This window comes from Eucalyptus grandis, chromosome 6 (assembly GCF_016545825.1).
Source record: "Eucalyptus grandis isolate ANBG69807.140 chromosome 6, ASM1654582v1, whole genome shotgun sequence".
NCBI lineage: Eukaryota > Viridiplantae > Streptophyta > Magnoliopsida > Myrtales > Myrtaceae > Eucalyptus > Eucalyptus grandis.
In genome coordinates, this window is record NC_052617.1 from 37,982,107 (window position 1) to 38,006,811 (window position 24,705).

The 24,705-nt window shown below is 38.3% G+C and overlaps 1 protein-coding gene and 2 pseudogenes across 1 annotated transcript; all 3 read right to left on the reverse strand.

Annotated features, from left to right (window-relative positions):
- Window positions 1-3,235: 3,235 nt before the first annotated feature.
- LOC120294450 lies at window positions 3,236-4,353 on the reverse strand (annotated as a pseudogene).
- Window positions 4,354-8,241: 3,888 nt separating this feature from the next.
- Window positions 8,242-10,684, reverse strand: LOC120294731 (annotated as a pseudogene).
- Window positions 10,685-13,627: 2,943 nt separating this feature from the next.
- LOC104451962 (B3 domain-containing protein Os07g0679700) lies at window positions 13,628-17,775 on the reverse strand. The gene is made up of 8 exons (XM_039314541.1): window positions 17,153-17,775; window positions 16,875-16,956; window positions 16,691-16,792; window positions 15,638-16,284; window positions 15,352-15,448; window positions 15,064-15,238; window positions 14,128-14,201; window positions 13,628-14,050 (listed from the first exon to the last, which is right to left on the reverse strand). The coding sequence occupies exons 1-8, from the start codon at window positions 17,266-17,268 to the stop codon at window positions 13,628-13,630; spliced, it is 1,716 nt and encodes a 571-aa protein (XP_039170475.1). The 5' UTR covers window positions 17,269-17,775.
- Window positions 17,776-24,705: the final 6,930 nt, after the last annotated feature.

Consider the following 24,705-nt stretch of genomic DNA (forward strand, 5'->3'; position numbering starts at 1 on the left):
CTAAATTACATATCTTTGATATTCGACTTACTTTGTAAAAGCTGATTTTTGAAAATTATGTCTCATGCAAGACATATTTGTTATCATTTTATATTCTCTACATTATATTTTTTCCATTATTATTGCATTTTGATTATGACAAAAGGGAAAGAGAATATAATATGCATATGTGTTGATATTAGTTATTGAGCTGCGATTATTTTTCTATATATTGTTATGCTTAATCTATTTGCTATTTTATACTATCTTTTGATTTGAATTACATTGCTATGATTTATTAATATTATAGAAAGTGTGATTACACATCTGCATATTCAGATATTGTTTTATCATCATAAAAAATGAGATTGTTAGAGAAATCATTTATGATGTTTTTAAAATGACAAAATAAATCAAAGGTTACTAACGTGTTTAATGGTTGAGTAATAGACTATATAGATAATGGAATATGTAAATGATTTTATCAAAGTCTATACTTGGAAGAACCATAAGACAAACTTTATGCTAAAGCTAAACTTATTCAGACTATATTCAGACCTTAAGGTTAAATCCGTTCAGAAATAGGATATATTCATACTTATGTTCAGATTGTAAAGTCTATTATGAAGATTTCCAGACTTTTGTGTCAAAGTCTGAAGATTACCTGACTTTAGTGTCAAAGTCAATCTTACATCAGAAGTCTGCTTTCTTTGACAAATTTTAGATTGAACGCAAGTGAACACTAAAGACACTCAGACTTTACTTCAGTCTGAAAACACTCGAACTTTACTTTAGACAAAACGTAGCGGATTCAAAACAAAATAACTTGATAGAATATAACACAAGCCTCAAACATATAATGGCAAGTGATCTCGGTTTGGATTCTACACAAGATAGATTTGATTAACTCAATCTAATTGATTAACGATTGGATATTGAAGACAAGAACTTTATATACGAATTAACTCTACTTAAGGAAATCAAGATTTTATTTGTATGGGCGATCATAATCAATTTGGAATTCTACTTCTATCACTCAACGGTTACTAAATCTTCTAAATACAGATCTGTCCAATGGGTAGATTGGAAGACAATTCTCGAGATACTGTCCAACGGCTAGTTTGGAAGTGGAGGAGTATTTAAAGAGATCAAGGACCGACGAGTAAGTAAAAGACGAAGCGTAGAATAGACGGAGCATAGAATTTATAATTCCAAAGTCGAGCGATTTTTGTTCATACACTTATCTTTGGTGAGCTTAAACGTTTGTGATCGTGAGAGAAATACCAAAAGAGTGACTTAGTGAGATAGTGTGATCTACTACTAAGTGTTTGCACTCAATATTGTAATCTCTTATTGATCGCATAGTGGAATCCAGTCAAAAGCTATTAGCGTGGGAGAGTGGACATATGGTTGATCTAAGCCAAACCACTATAAATTATATGCTCTTATTCTCTTCCCTAAACTCCTTTATTTTGTTCGTAATTCTATTTAACTGCTAAAGTCTGTTATTCTTCGACTCGCTTTCAAAAGTCTATTGTTCTCCAAACTCACTTTTAAAATAAAACTATTTCTTTTGTTCTTTTGCAAAAAAATTCTTCACACCTATTCATCCCCTCTAGGTGTTTATACTAGCACTTTCAAAACATATTTGGCTTCTTAAAAATGATGAAAGAGCAACGAAAAACTTTTTAAAAGAAATATACATAAACTCTATTGGCTATCAACTTCGAATTTTTCTAGCATTTGGATAATCAGTCATCTATAAGTTCTCCATGGTTATTTCATTCATCCCATATTCTTTAAAGAGAAACCATTAGGTTGCCACAATCATGAAAAGAGCAAAGGAAAGAGAACAAAGATGAATCTAGGTCCTTGTAAACTATCCAAATATCTTATTTAGAAATTACTTGTTAGGAAAAAATGATAAAGCAACAGGAAGAAAAAAGAAATTTTACTCAATAAATTGATGGGTATCTCACTAAATTACACAATAAATAATGGGAAATAAACTCGAATTCATTTCTTGTTTGTTTTTACAAAGAGCTCACTAAATTGACCCACAAATGTGCACAACTCAATTAACAATTGCACAGAGTCCATTATCGTTATGTTCCATGAATTCGATGATGGAAATCCCATAAGAGCTAAAACACATTGATAAAAGGCAAAAAGAAAAGCTTAAAGGCATAAACAAATTTAGATTTAGGAATCCTAGTCACGGCAGAGCTACTGCTAGTACCGAACCACCAATGTTCAAAATATGAAGTAGATTACATTAACCATACATCGAAATGCACAAGAAAGTCACACATGATACACATGGGCTTCGTCGCATGTGCAGGAAACTGCCTTCAACCCAAAATGATGGAGAAAACGAGACTTTTCACAAGGATCCATCCTTATTTCTCAGCTCAAAAGAGGCTTCTCTGCATCCAACCCGCTCTCTAAGCAGTCTCCTTCGTTTGGGTGGTAGCCCTTTCCGTTTTGCCCAGAGCACGATGTACAAAGCCGGTGAATATAATGACCATGCTGGCGAGGCTGCATTAGCGCGCTTGTGTCAGCTCAGCTCGAACTGGCGTGCAATTGTAAACGTTTCAAGATGAGTTCTATGGGGTTAATCGTGGAGCTATTGATCTCACCTGGCACGTTGATCGTGTCTCCTAATCTTATCGCCGAGTATACAATTGTGCAGACGGTTTGGAGGGCTAAATAGGAAGATTGTTTCTTTTTTTATGGCCCAAGCAGTGAAGCCTATGCACGATCCGGTCATGCCAATTTCCTGCGCATTTGAGAGTTTTGTAAGCCGAATGACAAAAAGAAAGTGCAGAAACAGAATCAGGGCGATGCGTGATGTTTGCATATGTCTCCGAGAGGTGTTTATGAGAGAAGATCAAAGTTCCAAACGCACCAGGAAACAGAAGGCGACCAACATGCCAAAGCTCAAAAACGGCCAGCCATTGTCCAATTTGTGGTCTTCAAATAACTGTACAGTTGCAGCCATAATCGAACCAATCAAGGAGGTGATAGCGACCATGGAGATTGGTGCTGAAAATCGGCCAGTGACTGCCTGCGAAGCCACAGAAAGCAAACGAGGAAAAAAAGAAGAGTAAGCCAATTCGGAATCCTTATAATCGCCTAAGGATCAAAATGAATGTCAATCGAAGCAATCAACTGCCCTTAGCAGAATATATACCAGCAGGATGGAATAGATTGATAGGCTTAAGACCGCTGCAATAAGATATGAGCAAACCAATGATCATTTGTTGGTCAAAATCGCATTACTCAATGAAGCTGAGCGGGGAGCCTCTTTAGCAGCACTGCATAGGCTCACAGACGGCTCCCTGAAACACACACCACCGTGCCTAATATCTGACTTTGCTGTACAAGCAACTCAGCTTAACTTTCTCCATCCTGCATAAGCATGAGCATTTCCAATTGAATAACACATAGAAATGGTAACACTACCTAGAGCTGCAATATTCCTTTACATAGTCGCTACATCTTTACAATACCCACTAATCGATCATGTGCTCGCGTAATCCACAAGATATAATACTGTCTTAGATTTTCTGTGGGATGGATTTGCTCAAAGATGGATTGAATCCTGTCTTTTCAAACAACCCGAGGAGAACAATCTTCAGAACATACAGTGAATTGTGATGGAGTAGTATCAGCAGCTCAAATTAAAACAGCCAAAGGAATAGCCGAAAAACTGATAACTGGAATTAGCACAGATGAAGCTAAGTTGAAAATTGCAAAAGAAACCCCAGGTACAAGGTAGCACCTAGTAATCCATGCGATGGCAAAGATAAGCCCAGGAGCGGTTTGGCATGGCGGTTGCAATAGCCGGTGAAGTCAGTTTAATCCCCTTCACGAACAGATATTGGTACAGAATCACCCTGACCCAGAAATAACAAAATAGAAGAAAATATTGAAAGATTCAGTAATTTCTTCACAGAGGTAAATATGAACTGCAAGTTGATATGCAATCGCAAAGATGCCAGAGTACCCTGCAAAGGAGATGAGAACAAGTTGAACCATCAACCTCAGCCTGAGCTTCTTGGGCCACAAGCTCCTGCAATATGAACAACAGATCTAAGCATCATTCTCACAGGGCACAAAGTGTGCGCAGAGAGGGGCGGGCGGGGGGTGGGGAGAGAGAGAGAGATGATACCTTTCAAACGCAAGGCATGGGGGAGAGAACAAGGAAGGTGGCAAAGGAAGAGTAGTAGGCGACAGTCAGAGGGTCGAGGCCAAGGGACGTGTGAGGTAGCTCACCATCACATTGTTGGTCGCATACAAAAGTTGAATCCCGATTAAACCCCCAATCACTGCCACTTCTTCCACCGTCTCTTTCCTCTTGTACCACTCCATTGGTCTCTCCTCCTTCTTCTCTCTCTCTCTCTCTCCACAACAATAACAAAGAAGAAGAAGAAAGCAGCAGCAGCAGCTACTGTAGAAACTGTTGGAGAAGATGAAAGAATAAAGAGATACAACAGACTCTTTACTAATGCATAAAATGAATGAAGGGAGCAGGAACAGCTGCCAAACTTATAGGTAAAACCCAGCACATAATTGGAAAGAAAAGAGATTGGTTTTTGGCATGTTTTGTTGTGATTTGAGATTCTAAGTGTTAACAAAGAAACAAATCGGATCTTCATAGGCAAATGATAGAGTGACTAATAAAGAAACAAATCAAATCAAATAGTTGCAAATAGATGGTCATAATTGTATTAGAGTCCTTACAATACAAAGACTTTTTACTTTTAAACTACCAAATATCCAACAATCTCCCATATATTTCAAAAGATTTTGGAATAAAGTAAAAATAAATGGATGAGTTTCTTTAAGCAATTGACTTTATCTTTGGCGCTTGCTTTACCACATCACATCTTAATCAGATTCGCTCTTTTTACCATTGAAGGTTTCATTTTACAATGGCTATTGAGGTTTGGCAATCAATTTTATTCCCAACGGAGTATCTGCTAAGAAGTTTCTAAACTACTCAACCTCATTTTATTTTTTTTAATGTGAATTTGATAAGATTTTCCTTTCTTAAGAACTTGAGTAGTTTCAAGTCACGAGTAGATAAATATTCTCTTCTCATTCTTGTTTGGAATGTAGGATAATAAAGAATTTTGTTTGTAAATATATGCATGGTAACACTTAAATCTACCATCAATTCTTTCACATTGGCCACAAATGTGATTGGTACTTCAACCAATTTGACTTTTTGTTTAATAGGATTGTCATTTTTCCCACAATTTTATTTGGTTGATTTTCTAGTTATAGAATCTCCACCATAAAGGAACATAGTGGGATTTTGTCTCATCTAGATCTGAGATCCAATTAACATCATAATTACAACGAAAAAAATATATTATATATGACGTCATAGTTTATGGTTCCTTCAATAACATGAAATCCAATACAAGAACCTCTTACCCAATTTAGTTCCGATCAAAATTGACGTGTTCAAGCTATGGAAACACATCCACCCAACTTCCTCCTGCATGATTATATTTGCTGATATTACCAAAACAATATCCAAATGAGACCAAATCCTCATTATTTGAACAAAAATGTAAATGGGCAGCAAGCATGAACGCCAATCAAACGAATTCAAACCATGAACAACCTCATATAATCATGACCCAACCAATTCAAGGCATGTACGGCAAGTTCTAAGCATGGGCAGGATATGTAGATGAATCCATATATTTTGAACATGTACATCAATAATAGGTAGTAATCTAGTGTATTTGATCCATGTACATCCCCATTTAATCAAAAGGCAGAGTAGTCTGAAGCTTTGGGGATCAACTATATGCAATTTATGATTGCGATTCACTATCAATCATGCAAATGAACTTGAACAAAATCATTGGAATATTAACGGCAAGTATCTTATCAATGCAAGTCATGGTTCTAAGTGGAAATAAAAACAAAAACAAAAACAAGCACCTGAAGAAAGACAAATCAAAGTCAATATTGAGATGACAACTTATTTCATTTGCTTTTTGATTCCATCATACAATAGATCTTTTTCTTTACTTTGACAAAATAAAAGGAGAAAAATAAAAACAACAATGCCATATTCAGCAAATAAATTAAAAGAAAAGAAAGTTTCTTATTTTTGAAGCGTTTTGATCGTGACTTGGAAATTCTTTTTAGAGGCAAATGAATAATTGATGAACAAAGAGATAAATTATGCCAAATTGTCATAAGGATGGTGAGTCTAAAAGCCAGTCTTCTTTTTCATGCACTAAGCTTTAAGCTTTGTGAGTATGTCTTTAGGCACAGAATATTTTGTTCAAAATTGTTTCAGAAACTAGTTATGTTCGAAAAATAATTCTTTTAACAGAAGAATGTGTTTGGTAAACTTATTCCTATAATAGAAAAAGAATGAACATGTTTGGTAAACTTGTATAATTTTTTTGTTTCTTTAATTTTTTAATATTTTTATTTAATTTTCCTTTTTATTTTTTCTTTTTTTTCTTTCTTCCTTGGCCGATCGTCGGCCTCGACCATGGCCGGCGACCGGACGACGAGGGCTGTCTCACCCAACCACGGTGAGGCTCACCGAGGGCTGGGTGACGCTCCGACGAGGTCGCACCCTCACCAAAGAAAAAAAGAAGAAGAAAAGAAAAATAAGGATAAAATAGGAGAGAGAAAATTTATTTCTAAATGCCGAGAACAAAAAACAATTTTTTCTCATTTCTTTGTTTCTGTTCCAAATTTGTTCCCTAATAAAAAAAGTCCTAGGAACAAAAACGTAAATAAATGAGTTTGTTCTTTTTTGTTTCCCAAACAAAAAATAGAAATTGTGTTCATTAACAGAAAGAAAGAACACAAAAAACAGCTCCTTACTGCTCCATAATTCCCGGTTGATGACAGGACTGTCGGGCTTTTTGTCCCTCCTATAGTTCTCATCTTCCATTTTTCCTCGTGTGTACATCTCTCCTCGTCTCTCGGTTAAGACATTGGGAAAGCATCTAACAATCAACTACACCTAATAATATAAGACAAATTTCATATAGGTAATTACAGATTTTCCTTAATTGCAATATTAAATGAGTATCTTGAATGCTTTTCAAATTTCAACTCGAATTCTGAATGATCGAGATTGAAAACTTTCAAGGCAAGAGTCAAGCCCCATCAAAAAGCAATAACAAGAGCATGCTAAAATTTCCATCTTCTATTGCCGCTTGGCAAAAGAGTACCTACTACGGTATGTTTGGTAACCATTTTATTATTGGGAACATTTTCTTTAAAAACGTTCCATTTTAACTGTCTAAAATTTCTGTTTTTAGAATAGAAATACGTTTAGTACGACTTTTAAATTTTTTATGACTTCGATTTCTTTTAACTTTTTAAATACTTTTATTACATTTTTCTCTTCTTCTTTTTCCTTTTTTTTCCCTTCCCTCTTCTTCTTCTTTAGCCTATCTTTGGCCAAAGCAATGGCCGATGATCAACTAGGCGAGGCCGCTTGGCCACCGGTGAGGCTCAACCTTGCCCAGCTTGATGCGAGGTTGGCCTCACTTAGGCCTAGTAAGGCTTGGCCTCACAGCAATCGGGCGAGACCAAGCAACCTCAGCATGGCTTGGTGATGTTTCGCGAGCTACTCGACTTCGCCCCACCAGTTGCGGCTATCTTCGTGGTCGACGATTAGTAGGGGTGAGCAGTTCCAAATTCCTTACACGTTCCTTATAAGTTCCATTTGAAACTTGAAACTATTCTTAGGTACAAATTTTTGATTTTTTGAAACCTAAAACCTACCAATCAATATTCGAAACCTAGAACCTCCCTATCATAGGTCCTAGTGTCAGTTCCAAGATCCAACAAGTTCTTTTTTCTTTTTTTTAATTTCATCTTTAGTTGAAAAAATGAAAATGAACGCAACAATAATGAACAAATTTAAACACGAACATGTTTGGCTTCTTGCAAATGATGGAAGAGCAACAAAAGAACTTCTTAAAAGAAACATACAAAAACTCTATTGATTGTCAACTTCAAATTTTTCTAGCATTTGGATAATCATTCATCTATGAGTTCTCCATGGTTATTTCATTCATCCCCTATTCTTTAAAGAGAAACCATAAGTAGGTTGTGCCACAATCATGAAAAGAGCAAAGGAAAGAGAACAAAGATGAATCTAGGTCCTTGTAAACTATCCAAATATCTTATTTAGAAATTACTTGTTGGGGAAAAAATGATAAAGCAACAGGAAGAAAAAAGAAATTTTACTCAATAACCCGATGGGTATCTCACTAAATTACATAATAAATCATGGGAAATAAACTCGAATTCATCTCTTGTTTGTCTTTACAAAGAGCTCACTAAATTGACCCACAAATGTGCACAACTCAATTAACAAATGCACGGAGTCCATTATCGTTATGTTCCATGAATTCGATGATGGAAATCCCATAAGAACTAAAACACATTGATAAAAGGCAAAAAGAAAAGCGAAAGGCATAAACAAATTTAGATTTAGGAATCCTAGTCACGGCAGAGCTACTGCTAGCACCGAACCACCAATGTCTTAAAACGTGAAGTAGATTACATTAACCATACATCGAAATGCACAAGAAAGTCACACATGATACACACGGGTTTCCGTCGCACGCAGGAAACTGCTCTCTAACCCAAAATGATGGAGAAAAAACGAGACTTTTCACAAGGATCCGCATCCTTATTTCTCAGCTCAAAAGAGGCTTCTCTGCATCCAACCCGCTCTCCAAGCAGTCCCCTTCGTTTGGGTGGTAGCCCTCTTTCCGTTTTGCCCAGAGCACGATGTACAGGCCGGTGAATATAAGGACCATGCTGGCCAGGCTGCATTAGCGCGGCTTGTGTCAGCTCAGTTCGAACTGGCGTGCAATTGTAAAACGTTTCAAGATGAGTTCTATGGGGTTAATCATGTCGGAGCTATTGATCTCACCTTGGCACGTTGATCGTGTCTCCTAATCTTATCGCCGAGTATACAATTGTGCAGACGGTTGCGATGGGGCTAAACATAGAGGGAAGGACTGCCCTCTTTTTATGGCCCAAGCAGTGAAGCCTACGCACGATCCGATAATGCCACCTCCCTGCGCATTTGAGAGTTTTGTAAGCCGAATGACAAAAGAAAGTGCAGAAACAGAATCGGGCGATGCATGATGTTTGCATATGTATCCGAGAGGTGTTTGGCGAGAGCAGATCAAAGTTTCAAACTCACCAGGAAAGAGAAGGCGACCAACATGCCAAAGCTCAAAAACGGCCATTGTCCAATTTGTGGTCTTCAAATAACTGTACAGTTGCAGCCATAATCGAACCAATCAAGGAGGTTATAGCGACCATGGAGATTGGTGCTGGAAAATCGGCCAAAGTGACTGCCTGCGAAGCCACAGAAAGCAAATGAGGGAAAACAGAAGAGTAAGCCAATTCGGAATCCTTATAATTGTCGAAGGATCGAACGAATGTCAATCGAAGCAGTCAACTAACTAAAGCAGAATATACCTGCAGGATGGAATTGATTGATAGGCCTAAGACCGCTGCAATAAGATATAAGCAACCGATGATCATTTGTTGGTCGAAAATCACATTACTCAACGAAGTTGAGCGGGGATCCTCTTTAGCAGCACTGCATAGGCTCATTGTGACGGCCCCTGAAACACACACCACCGTGCCTAATATCTTGACTTTGCTGTACAAGCAGCTCAGCTTAACTTTCTCCATCCTGCATAAGCATGAGCATTTCCAATTGAATAACACAGAAATGGTAACACTACCTAGAGCTGCAATATTCCTTTACATAGTCGCTACATCATTACAATACCCACTAATCGATCATTTGCACGCGTAGTCCACAAGATATAATACTGTCTTAGGTCGATTTTCTGTGGGATGGATTTGCTCAAAGATGGATTGAATCTGTCTTTTCAGAACAAACCCGAATGAGAACAATCTTGGTAGAACATACAGTGAATTGGGATGGAGTTGTGTCAGCAGCTCGAATTAAAGCAGCCAAAGGAATAGCCCAAAAACTGATGCTCGAATTAGCGCAACTGAAGCCTAGGTGAAATTGCAAAAGAAACCCCAGGTACAAGGTAGCACCTAGTAATCCATGCGATGGCGAAGATAAGCCCAGGAGCAAGGTTTGGCATGGCGGTTGCGATAGCCGGTGAAGTCAGTTTAATTCCCTTCACGAACAGATATTGGAACAGAATCACCCTGACCCAGAAATAGAAAAATAGAAAGGAGAAATATTGAAAGATTCAGTAATTTGATCACATAGGTGAAATATGAACTTCAAGTTGATTTACAATCGCAAAGATGCCAGAGTACCCTGCAAAGGAGATGAGAACAAGTTGAACCATCAACCTCAGACTGAGCTTCCTGGGCCACAAGATCCTGCAATATGAACAACAACAGATCAAGCATCATTCTCACAGGCACAAGTGTGCGCAGAGAGGGAGAGAGAGAGAGAGAGAGAGAGATTTCAAACGCAAAGGCAATGGGGGAGAGAACAAGGAAGGTGGCAAAGGAAGAGTAGTAGACAACAGTGAGAGGGTCGAGGCCGAGGGACGTGAGGTAGCTCACCATCACATTGTTGGTCGCATACAAAAAGTGAGTCCCGATCAAACCCCAATCACTACCACTTCTTCCACCGTCTCTTTCCTCTTGTACCACTCCATTGGTCTCTCCTTCTTCTCTCTCTCTCTCTCTCTCTCTCTCACAACAATAACAAAGAAGAAGAAGAAAAGCAGCAGCAGCAGCTACCGTAGAAACTGTTGGAGAAGATGAAAGAATGAGAGACACAACAGACTCTTTACTAATGCATAAAATGAATAAAGGGAGCAGGAACAGCTGCCAAAGTTATAGGTAAAACCCAGCACATAATTGGAAAGAAAAGAGATTGGTTTTTGGCATGTTTTATTGTGATTTGGAGATTCTAAGTGTTAATATAGAAACAAAACAAATCAAACAGTTGCAAATAGATAGTGGTCATAATTGCTATTAGAGTCCTTAGATGCAAAGATTTCTTTTTTCTTAAAACTACCAAAATATCCAACAATCTCCCACATATTTCAAAAGGTTTTTAAAATAAAGTAAAAATAAATGGATGAGTTTCTTTAAGCAATTGACTTCATCTTTAAACAGTTGTTTTATCACATCACATCTTAATCGGATTTGTCTCCTTTTTATCATTGAAAGTTTCATTCTTTACAATAGTTTTTTAGGCTTGGCAATCAATTTTATTCCCAACGAGTATCTGCTCAGAAGTTTCTAAACTAGTCAACCTCATTTTTTTTTAATGTGAATTTGATAAGATTTTCCCTTTTTTAAGAATTTGAGTAGTTCTCAAGTCACCAAGATAAATAATCTCTTCTCCTTCATGTCTAAAATGTAGGATAATAAAGCATTTTGTTTGTAAAAATATGCACAGTAGCACTTAAATCTACAATCAATTCTTTCACATTGGCCACAATATTGGCTTGAGAAATGGCCACAATAATTATGTCATCGGTACTTCAACAAATTTGACTTTTTCTTTAATAGGATTGTCATTTTTCCCACAATTTTGTTTGGTTGATTTTCAAGTTATAGAATCTCCACCATGAGGGAACATAGTGTATTTTGTCTCATCTACATATGAGATCCAATTAACATCACTATACCCTTTAATTACAACGAAAAATATACTATATATCACACCATAGTTAATCCAATTCAAGAAGCTCTTACCCAATTTAGTTCCAAATCAAAATTGACGTGTTCGAGCTATGGAAACACATCCACCCGACTTCCTCCTGCGTGAATATATTTGCTGATATTACCAACATAATATCCAAATGAGACCAAATCCTCATTATTTGAACAAAAATGTGGCAGTAAGCATGAACACCTATCAAACGAATTCAAACCGTGAACAACTCATATAATCATGAATCTAACCAATTCAAGGCATGTACGGCAATTATGATGAGGAACTCAGCAAGTTCTAAGCATGGGCAGGATTTGTAGATTCCCTATATTTTCAACATGTACATCAATAATAGGTAGTAATCTAGTGTATTTGATCCATGTGCATCACTATTTAATCAAAAGCAGAGTAGTTTGAAGCATTGGGGACAACTATTTGTAATTTATGATCGCGAATCCCATCATCAATCATGGAAACGAACTTGAACAAAATCATTGGAATACTAACAGCAAGTATCTTACCAATGCAAGTCACGGTTCTAAGCGTCAAGAATACAAACACTTGGTATGATGATTGAAAAGATCAAGGAAGATAAATGAAAGTCAAGATCCAAGCTGAAATGACAACATATTTCATTTGCTTTTTGATTCCATGATACAATAGATCTTTCTCTTTGCTTTGGATAAAATGAAAGGAGAAAATAAGGACAACAACATTGTATATGTAAAAGTCAACAAATTAATTAAAAGAAAAGAAAATTTATTATTTTTGATGTGTTTTGATCGTGACTTGGAAATTCTTTTAGAGGCAAATGAATGATTGGATGAACAAAGAGATAAATTATATCAAATTGTAATAATGATGTGCGAGTCTAAAGGCCAGTCTTCTTTTTATGCATTAAGCTTTTGCGAGAGTACGTCTTTTACTTACTGCGCCACGATTCCCGGTTGATGTTGACAGGACCGTCGTGCTTTTCTGTCCCTGCTAGCTATAGTTCTCATCTTCCATGTTTTCCTCGTGTGTACGTCTGTCCCTGTCCCTCGGTTAAGACACGGGCAAAACATCTAATAATCTACTACACGCAATAATTCAAGACAAATTTCGTATACGTAATCACAACCTTTAATTTTAAATGGGTATCTCCAACGCTTTTCAAAATTTCAACTCGAATTCTCAATGATTGAAACTGAAAACTTTTTAGGTGATAGTCAAATCTTGTCGAAAAGTAATGACAAGAGCATGCTAAAATTTCCATGTCACCAAAACCCCCATCTTGAGATTTATTTTCCAACCGAAAGCGAACTTCCTTATGTGCCACCATGTTAAAATGTAAAGCCACCCATGAAATCACCTTATCATATCCGAACAAGTTAACAGCAGAACATAAAAAAGCAGTCGAATTAGACACGCACGAGCGAATAAATTGTTAATCTGACAGATCCGAAGAAGCAGCAAACTCCCCTTGCCTCCATCCTCGCCCTGTTCCCTATCCACTTCCTCAAATTTGCGGATCGACAAGTGTCGAGCTCCGAAGCCGATTACGCGGCGAACAGTTTCTTGCGTTGCCAGATTATGCCGCTGCCAGGTGTTTCGGCTTACGGTGCCCGCCGTGCCATCCACCGATTGCCATTTGCTGCCTATTGTTTTCTTTTATTTTTCCAGATAATTTCCCCAAGAAAATACTAATTTATGTATACCATCAGTCGTGTCGGGACGATGGCGAAGCTGGTGTCCCAATAACGCAGTGAAGATGGAGGATGTTACAAGTGATGTCTCAGTTGCTCCGTTTGATTTAGAAGAGAAATGCGCAAGTACTCATAAGTTTAGAGTTATTGACATGACCATTAGGGCCGATATAACTCTTATTTGAAAGCCATCCTATCCAACTTTCAAGCACTAAGATATGTTTCGATCGTGAATGAGTATCATAATAGATTCTCAGATTCCCATATTCCCATTCTATTGCAATAAAAATTTATGTTTGTCTTCAACTGTAACAATGCTTGGGTTAACACTCGGTGGCCGAAGCAAATCCTGGAGTTCTTCCCATGTCATTTTCAGCTCAAGAGCATCTTGACTGTCAATCAACAGCCTTTTACTTTTGGACCCAATGTTGCGTGCTCTTTTCCTCTCTGGGGCCGACATTCCGGGAAGCAAGAAGGCATCCCTAGGGAGTCCATGTTTCTCAGTGCCTTGCCAACTTATATCACCACTAACTGAACTCCAGTGCTTGGATAGTGCATTTAGTTGGGGATCTGTGCTTCCTTTAAATGAATGAAGGAGACTCGAATACCCACTTATCATAGGTACATTTTCAAAACCACCAGAAATCAAAGCTTCACTTGAATGGTTACCGTTAGAAACAGCAGCTAGTTGGCTGTCCTGCTTACAATTACAAATAGCTATTTATGCAGCGATCTGCTAGCAAGCAACTTGATAGTGGTTAATGAGAAACGTACCTGCATCATAGAGGTTGATGCTTTCCGGAAACCCATTATAAGTTTCGCTTCAGGGTCCATGCGGCTAAAAGTTACTGCATCATAAGATAGCAAGCATTAACAACCTTCCGATGGTAACCAAAGAAGAGACCATTCCAAGCAGCATACATAGGAACTTTGCAGAAAAATTAGTGCAAAAAAAAAGGCCCTTGTAAGGGCAGAACTTTCTGAAGTACTAATAGAATTAAAATAAACACAATCATAAGTAAATTAGATGATTCGGAAACTTGAAAAACTACAAGATCAAGCATTTGAACTGAAAGTAGCCAAACTTTCTTAGAATGGGAAGTTCTTCCTTTAAAATGAACTATGCCCCTCAATTTGTGCTCTCTACAATCCAAAGTACTAAAAGAATAAAAAATGAACACTATTATTGGTAATTTAGATGATTTGGGATCTTTACAAACAACAAGATCAGGCATTTGATTCAAGAGGAGCCAAACTTTCTTAGAATGGGAAGTTCTTCCTTTAAAATGAACTACGGCCTTCAACTTGTGGTCTAAACTCTCCAATCCATTCAATCACAAAGGCAAGACATTTTGAATTGCCATAACCAAGGCTTTGTTTCCAAAATTGCAGGTGGTGTTTTCTGACTGCTACATTGCAGGAGCATTCTGATGACGCTCTATATCAGTAGAAAAACTCCCTCCACAGTACAGTGAAGAGGAAAACCATATTTCTGGGAGCGCATGCAGACGTCTAGAGACAAGGAACAACATGCAAAGTACATTAAAGATAAGTCCCATCCAGATTTGACCAAAGCCACACTATTAGTGGCTGTCAGGCAATCCCTGGTAAATTAGTGCAAATTGGGATTAACATCATATGAAGGTCTCAACATAGCAGAATAATGTCAGACATGTCATTAAACAAATGATAGCAAATACTAGAAGATACCAGTGTCTCCAGCTTGTAACTGCATAGATTGTATGCAAGGAGTTACACCCTCCAACACGTACATTCTGCTGTTATTATTGGGCCAAAATCTGAACTGAAACACCCACTCCTTTCCCTTTACATCTTGAATCCGCAGAGGAAGGCCCTCTGGTTGAGAAATGGGTGGAAAATAAGCCTGAAAGGTTATCGGATAATTTATTGCTTTACACAAAGTTAATTGACAACATTGTATCCGGTAATGGAATTTAAAGAATCTAAATATAAGAAAGAACAAACGGAGTAGCTTACTTCAGCACAAGCTTTTGGCAATACTAAACGGCCAATTCGACCCGCATCACTGGCACTCAGAACCTTTTCAAACAGTGGCACAATTGTGGAATTTGAACTTAGACAATTAAGAAAGTCAAGGAAACAACATTGAGAAAGCATGAAATGTAGTGCTGTGTTCAACGAAAAAACAGAAAACTAGTCAGCATGACTCTCCAATCCAATGTGTCTGTCCAATCATTTTTTTATGTAGCCAGGTAAATGGAAAATGTGCAGTAGAAGATGAGGAAACTTCACTCAAGGATACTCTCCAGATATTTGTTGTAACTCCTGGTCAGTAATCCGAGGCCAATAACGAGGAAGCAATTGATTTCTCCCACGACCTTCAGCAGGCGGCCTTGCAACTCGTATTTGTGAAACAACACTGGCATTTGACTCAAATCCACTTGCAAAGGCCGGCTTAGGTGGCTTATGCAAAACATGGCGAGATTTTGGTCCTTGCGGTGATAGTGATGGAGTTGTACTGTGGTCCCTTAAAGATGGATATGATTTTCCTAAAGGGACGCCAATGGTCATGCTGAGGTCTGTCCGCGCATGGGGATCATCAAACTCTTTTGCTGCTATATTTGCTTTTAAAATGTCTGGTTGGGAAGCATGAGTTGCTCCATTGGATGCTTTACTTGATAGCAGATAACATGAGCCACCCATTTCTAATGCAGAAGGCGTATTGATAACTCCTTCCCTGTTCGTTGGTTCATGTGATCTGTTTGTGTCATTGTACTGAGTCAGAAGCGACTGCCCCAGGCCAGAATCATCTGTACTGCTTCTCAATCGAATAAGCTTCAGTTTATCAACCTCGTCGCTATCGAAATGGTTGTCTGTGGTACTAGATTGCAGTTCACCAGTACGAACATTAATCATGCCAAACTCACTAGGCCTCTCATCACTTGCGATCTGCGAGCAGAAATTAAAGAAGTAACATTAGACTTGTGAATGAAGTAAAAAGATCTACGCCATCCTACATATTTTGCTTTGAAGAACTATGCTATAGGTTAAAGGTTCTTTTGCTTCACAAGGCATCATTGCTTCTCTAATCACAGTCTCGTCAATCCTATCAATTCCTTGTCATCCTTGGAGTCCCGAAATCAATATAAGCATTGAAAAGCATCATGCGAGCTATCACTAAAGTATAAACATTCTAACAAGGAGGTCACCAAAGCTACGGCATCAATGACGTTCGGAGATTAATAAAGAAGCCCTGGTGCATGATGCAAAATAAGTATCAAGAGTACAATAAGGAAGAAACTATCCGGAAATCATGTAAAACATATACAGATATAGAGTGACAATTATATCTTACAGGCAGAAGTCCTGAACTTTTCGCACAGGTCGCGCAGTTGATCCCGCCACAATCGAGCAGCTCCAGCAGCATCCTCGAAGCAATGCATCCGCAATGCAGGCGCTGCCAATTCATATCGGAATCAAAATCATGATAAACAGATTAGGCGGGCTCCGAGCCGCATCCTCAAAGACTGACTGCTCACCTTGCCACAGGAAGCGCACTCCCTCCATCCAGAGTCCTTCGAGTGGAAAACTTCGCAAAACGTGGCCTGTTCAAATGCAGACCTGGAAGCAGTCAAAGTCGACATTAGCGACCGCTATTCAACGGCACTGCTAAGCATCCAAAGCACCTCTCCGCTCATTACTAGGACCAGATAAACATTCAAAATCGATGTCACGCCGCTTTGAAGCACCGAATAGAACTGAGAAAATCGAAAGTCAAACCGGCGGACGACAGAGGAGGCGAGACAAGAGTAGTTACCCGCACTTATCGCAGAGGGTGGCGAGTTGACCAGATCGGAGGGGCCAACCTCTCTTCCACTCGGTCGACCCCTTCTCCTCGCACAGCACATTCATGCACTTCTGCGACGACCCCATCCTCCGACATCAAAAAACCCCCAACGGCGCGCAAATTTCCGGTAGAATCCAATCCCGACCAAAGCCCCAAACGACCTCCTCCCGAAGCTCGAGCCCGGTCAACGGGTCAAAACGCCGCGACCGGCCCGCAGCGGGCGAAGCGAGACGGCGAAAGAAGAGACGGCGAGAACCGGCTTCGGTCCGCTGCTCGAATGACTCCCGCGAACAAAGCCGGGAGCCAGCTCGCCGAACGGCGAACCCGCGGAGCTATCGGCGGCCGGCGGGGAGGTCGCGCGTCGCTTTCGGCTCGGCCGGTCAGCCGGCGGCGTGCGCGAGCTTCACTGAGCTGATCAGTAGGCTTCCCCGCGATCACCGAAGGGAGCGGGGGCCGGGACCGGAGGGAGCCGGAGCAGGCGAGGCGAGGGGAGGGATTGAATCGCCGGCGGCAGCGGCGGCGGCGAGGGAGGGCGGTGCAGGCGATGCTGCCATGCAGACGGGAAGAGGGGGGAAGGGGTAATAATCTGGGGGGAATGGCTGGGTTGGGTTGATGATGCTTCAAGTCTCCGCCAACTCTGCTCCTGTCATTCTGCGCTTCTCTTTTCTCTCTCTCTCTCACTACCCACTTTTTCCCTTTTTTCGTTCTTTCTTTATTTTTATTTTTTTGCTCTTTTCTCTGTTCGTAATTTCAATTTTCTTTTCCCCTCGCGCCATCGAATTTCGATAGAATATAAAATTCTTAGAAAAAGGATTCCTTCATTCCTCAATTATGATGATGATTATTATTATTATTATTATTTACGGTGACTTCGCTTTTCTCCTTATTTGAGCGTTTGAAATTTGAATTCGCCTTCCGAATTTTATTTTTTTTTGAATTCGCTTGATACTTGAGACTCGAAATTCTCCATAACTAAATGTTATTAAGATACGTGATCGCATTAATTCATCAAATGCTTCTTATTATTTGCAAAGTGTTCATTGATATATTTTGTGTGTAATTTATGTTTCTTTTTATTCATCACTTATCTCGTGAAATTACATGTCCTTATTATTAGAATAATTATCATAAATTATATCTTATCCATTTAGATGACCTGAAATTCCAAAACAGCATTTGTGGCCTTTTCTTTTAGCGATTAATTAATGAAAACGAAGCTTAATCAAGATGAGTAGTGTGATTTCAATAATTCTTCTAGGAACAAGGAAGCATCATACTAAACAGCTTATGAGAAGAGGTATTTATTGCAATTTCATGTATAATTAATGCTACGATAATCAATTTTTTTACAGTAAACACGGTCAACAATTGTCCCCAAATTGCTTAAATAATTTCGGCTCCAATCATTTGAATGTATTCACGAACAAGAGAGCCGAGGACGGCCGTTGTGCACGTCAATTTCGATTCCCAACGTGCAAATAAAAACTAGAATTATTCGTCAATGACCTGATACAATTTGAAAATCCTCATGAAAATGAAGAGTCTTTATTAAAAAGAAAAGGAAAAGAAAGAAAAGAAAGGAAAGAAAAGTGGGTGGAATGGAGGAATAGAAAACACGGCGGCTTTTGACAGCACCGAAAAGTGCGCCACTTCCGACGCTTTCCCCAAATTCTATCCCCGCCCCGAATGTCACGTTCGCATGCACCCCAATCACCCGAGCCGGTTTCCCGAAAACGCCCTCGCTCGCCGACCTCAATTGCGGACCCCGCCACCGTAAACGTAGCCGTGACGTGACGTCGTTGGCCACGCTGGTTTCGGCTCTCCCCCCGACATTCCGTCCGTCTTTCGCCGTCCAGAAACAACGCGTCGATGGAACTCGCGAAAATCATTACATGGTTGACTTGACTCGGCTTCCGCTGTACGATAATACCATTTTTCATGATGTCTTTTCTTATTATTTTTGTAATTATTCTTATTGTGTTTATTATAATGATTTCATTTTTTTTTGGGGGGGGAGAAGCAACTGTTTGCCGTTCTGACGTGAAAGGGAATTGTTGTTTGGTGGCCTCCAAGTGCGGGGATACCAACCACGATGAATGAGATGTGCCAACCACGCGCCCGAAGCCTCCCCCCCTCGAAAGATTGTTAGAAAAAAAAAACACGTCGTGATCGTGAGGTTTTCGAATCCGACCGGTCGAGGAATCGAATTGGTGCCGTGCGCATGATCTTCGGGACGGATCTTCGCCTCTCTCTATCGGCAAATCGATCACACGAAAGTGGGAATTGAAGGGATTTATTGTTCCGTCCGTGTGAATTAGTGTTTTTCAAGATAAGTCCCGGACTTTACACAGTAAGATGCTGCTCGTTCTATTGAAAATATGTTCTACAAAATACCACGGACTCGAAATTTGTGCTTTACAGGATGATCAACACCACTTTTCCATCTCGAAATCCAAATTCATTGTGAGCTTGTTTGTTTCATGAAAAAATTAATAATTTGAGCCAAAGTTTAATCCTTTCTCTCTCGAGAAAAATGGTAAGTTGTTGAAAAATATTTTGTTATTAAATATGACCTCAAGCATCCACTTTCCCCTCTTGAAATCCGAATTCATTGTAAGCTCGTTTGTTTTATGAAAAAAGTTAATAATTTAAACCTAACTTGAATCATTTACTTAGAAAAATGAATTAAGAGGAAATTATCCAATTGTCGACTCAAATGCCCGAGGTCATATTTAATAACGAAAATATTTGTCAACAACTTACTTTTTTTCTCGAGAGAAAGGCTAGAAAAATAATTTCAAAATTATTGATAATCCACAAAACAAAGAGAGCTCGGTTTTTAATTGTTCTTATATCAGGCTCAGTGCTTATGCTTTACTTGTAGGGTTAAATGAAAATAACTTGTATAATATTTTCTTAAAAATGATTACTTATATCGCTCGAAATAATTGAATGATGATAAATATTTTTATTACCGATAACAGTTTATATTTAAATATTTTTGTAGATAGTGAAAATATTTTTCATTTATTCATTTTCGTAAGTAATACAGGTGATTATTATGAGAAAAATATTTTATAAATTATTTATTTTTCACGAAATAGGAGCACCTGAAATGTAATTTGAAGGCTTGGCTGTGAGGGAGAAAAAAAAGCTTAAAAAAAGAAAAGAAAAAGAAAAAGCCCAATTTGTTGCGAACAATAGTACCTCGGGGCCTCCACACTTTTGTAGTTTCTGGAGTGGGCTTGGCCTAATAATTATTCACTGGGCTTGGTGCCATGACGTGTTCTTGACATTCATGTTATAAATCAATTACTAAAGCCCAGAAAAGTGATTCCCCAATTCAAAAAATATATTAATTTCCACCCATCTACGCCAAGTGTTGGCAAATGCTAGACACGACCAGTTCGCACGATACGAGATTAAACACGAATTATGTAGAAAAAGCCAGAATATGATGACATGACACGCCTAACTTTATATGTTAAATATAAATTGATATTTTTTCGTTGTAATTTAATTATTCGACATGTGGGTGGATATGAAGGTTTGTGACTATATGCTGAATGGAAACTGGAATGTTTGGATATATTGAGGAATTTTATCGAGAGATATAATCTGTCGAATTCAGATTGTCAAATCTCTTTTAGCCTTCGATGGGCAAAATAGTATGTTGTGGTAGGGAACTAAAGCTGGTCTTTCTCTATTAAGGCAGAGCACAAGATACTCAATGTAGTAAATAATTAAGAATCTGATAATATATTGCCAATTATTTTGAAGTGAAAGGGATCTCAATGTATTGGAACTTTTCTTTGCTAACCTCTCATCAGCAACTATTGACTAATGAACTGAAAATGTCTTGCAACTTCGGCGGAAACTTGAATTATTCAAGATGTGAGTCCTTTGTGGAGATAACATTATATGCTAAGAGATTGTCTAATTGTTCAAAGGATGTGACTTGAGTTTGTTTCACAACAATATTTGAAAGAGTTCTTCTAATGAGTTTATCTCAACGGTTCGATTCAAATCGTACTGACAAACGATGATTGAATTTTCATCATAAATTTTTTTTTTGTGCCGAAGGACAATAATTTCATTACTAGCCTACAAAAGGGGGGCCATTAGATGGAAATTCTAAACATAAGATAGAAATTAAAAGCTGAGGAGGAAATAAAACCCAATTGGTAGGAAGAGAGTTGGCTCGGTGGGCTTTGGCGACTCAATCCGCGGCCTTGTTGTTTTCCCTCAATTCGTAGAAGACCGAAACTTCACTCAGCTGGGCCATAATTCTTTTACAATCGTCTATTGTGGATTGGGTTTCATCATAATTGGATCATAATTTTTGGCATAAGTACGTGGCTATTTTGGCAATGGAGAAATAAGTCAATTTTTCAAGATAATTTTGTTTTTCCTTCAAATCTAATGCAAGTTATTTGGTCGCACATGAAAGAACTCATCAATGTTTCGTTTATATATAGCTTGAGGTTAAGTGGGTCAAACACTTCTCCAATTTTAATTAGTTCGGATCTTCGACTTTCGCGGTGGATTAAACTGAATATTGATGAGCCCTTGAAAGGCAACCCAATACTTGCAGGTGTAGGGGATTATTTAGAAATTAATAGGGTCATTGGCTAGGTGATTTTGCTACCTTTGTTGGAATATGTCTGTTGACATAAGTAGATTTTTGGACATTGTGAGTGGCACTCAATTTCGTAAGATGACTTTAGTTTTTATAATATCATCATTGATGATTGACTCAAAAGCTATTGCTAATCTTATCAGTCTAGATTTATGGTTGACAATACCAACCTTGCTTTGCATAAAGATATTTAAAACCTATTAAGCTATCACTCTAAGTTCAAAGTGCAATATCACTTTCAGGAAGGAAATCATCCCGTTAACTAGTTTGATAATCTTGGAATTGGTAAGCGTTTGGATGTCAAGTTCCTTTCACTACCTCCTCAATAGTTACTTTGTATTTTATTAGATGATAAAGTACGGACAATAGATTCTCGATTTGGTTGTCTATATTCAATTTTACCCTTTTTTCAAATTAATAAATTATTTGACATGTAGAACTAAAATTAAATTTTTAAGATCAACTTGGATTGACTCTTTTATGACACACCAACATGAGTTACCTATCCTAAGACCAATCCCTTGGCGTCGATTTGAAGGGAAAATTCAAAAAGCTCATATCCAATAATTGACTTTCTCGACCAGAAAAAGAGCAAAGTTTAAACTCGAGAGCACATGTAAATAAAATTTATAATTTTTGACATGGTTAGTCATTTTGACAAGATATACACAACGAACAAAGGCAACATTCTCCAGTAGAACCATACGCATTCCCATGCATGTATCTACATATTATTAACAAATCAAAGTGAAATAAACAAATAATGATAATGAAACCACGCATATTAATTTGGATATCGGAGAACCTTGTTGTATGTGGGTGCTTCCCAGATTATCATTTTTTGATTGATCCATCCTCCGTATTTAGGGGCATCTTTCCAATTCAATTATTCAGATAGATTCGGACCACACGAGTTTGTGCCCTAATTTTTGAACGGACATGGCAGACAGTTCTGCAATCCAACTTGGCCTCCTCATTCGTTTAGGGTCGTGGGTCATCTTTTCGCATCTCCTTTGATCTTTCCCTACTATTCCGGTCGTGGGTCATCTTTCCCATCTTCTTTGATCGTTCCCCACAGTACAAAGTATAAATACTATTCCGGTCGTGGGTCATCTTTTCCATCTTCTTTGATCGTTCCCCACAGTACAAAGTATAAATACTATTCCGGTCGTGGGTCATCTTTCCCATCTCCTTTGATCTTTCTTCAGAGTGTAAAGTAGAGCCCACCACCAGACATCGACATTGCCTCAACCACACTGCGCTTTCCAAAATGACCAAAAACAAAAAGAGTATAAAAATAGAAAACTGTGGGTTTATTAGAGAAAATAATAAAAAATATGAAGAATTATCATTTTCTCTTAACAAATTTCTTAGTTCTTAATCGAGTTCATTCCACAATGATCATCTCTGCATAGGCAACCGCTAGATGCCGCCTTACTTGATTTTAGACTCTTATTTTTTTTTTTAAAGCCGACTTAGCTTGAGTTAGCTTGAATTTGGAGGGAGATTTTAAAGATAATTAGTGATTTCTCTCTGATAAATTCTGTTATTAGAAATTTTTTGATAATTTCGTTGATTATTTGTATATCTTAAGATTGCACGTATGTTGCACATATGTATATCTCCCTTCAATTGTGCAATCTTGATCAATATATTATCTTATAATATGCATCTAATAAGCCCTATTTATTCTTTATTAATATATAAATCAAAATATATAGAAATTCTTTTTTCCGCATTATTCTTAACTTGGTAATAAATTAGACATTTTCATGCGTGGATACATAGCCTTGGAACTCAGTAGTATGCATGGGTACCCGAAGAAGGTGACCAAGAAGATCTTGAAGAGTAAGCACGTGAGAGTCACCAGTTCCTTCTTGTAATTTTGATTAAATTAGATGATAAAAAAAGATGAGAGCAATGTGGTCATAACGAAATAGAGAGATCTAATACGAGACAAAATTAAGTAGAAATTACTTGATAAAAAAGAGAGTTTTCGAGGAAGAAGGTGAAGGAGGCAAAAACGAGAAAAGTGAGAGCTTGCTGGTACACGATGACATAGACGAAAGGGTTCATGCCCTTGGCAATGGCTACCTTGGAGAACAAGGGCATACCTGCTTCGACACAATGCATAGACACCATTGCAATATAAGGCTTGTGCCTCCCCATTTTCTCAAGTTTAGAACCATTTCTCGAGTTTTGAAGAAGCCAAGGTACATATACATGTATTGTGACTATAAAAAGTGTTGGGATATAATATGCGGAAACGACAGGATTTTGCAATTTATGTTAACGCGAAATCACTAGAGAAATAAACGAGAAAAATAAGGACACCAGAAATTTACGTGGTTCGATATATCGGTACCTACGTCCACGGGGAGAGCCAGCAGCAAATAATCTACTAAAATCGGAGAATTAGAGTTTACAATCGCTCAATCGCTCAAGTGTTTCCCACACCTAGATTTAACTCAAAACCCAAAGTGTTTATAAATAAACAATTCATTTGGGAATAAACTCATGACACAAAATTTCCGTGCGACAAAACTCTCTATGTATGGCTTCGCGAGGCTTCAAGATCTTGCGGATCTTCTTCAAGCGACGTGGACGTCTTCTCACCTACGTAGGGCTTCGGTGGACGTTGAGTGGCTCCTTTCTTCATAGGTCTTTGGCGTGCGACTTTCGAAAGAGAAGAGAAACCTGCAAAATTATGCTTTTATACGCTTGGGCCCCACCTTTCCTTTTGTCTACATGCAGGGTCTTCACGCCAAAAGGAATTCGGCAACGCAACTGGAGACCTGGGCCCACTTTTGTTTTCATGGGTTCTACGATGCAACTTCCTTCGTGGCCTTTTTTTTTCTTCCTTTTATTTTATCTTCATCGGCTA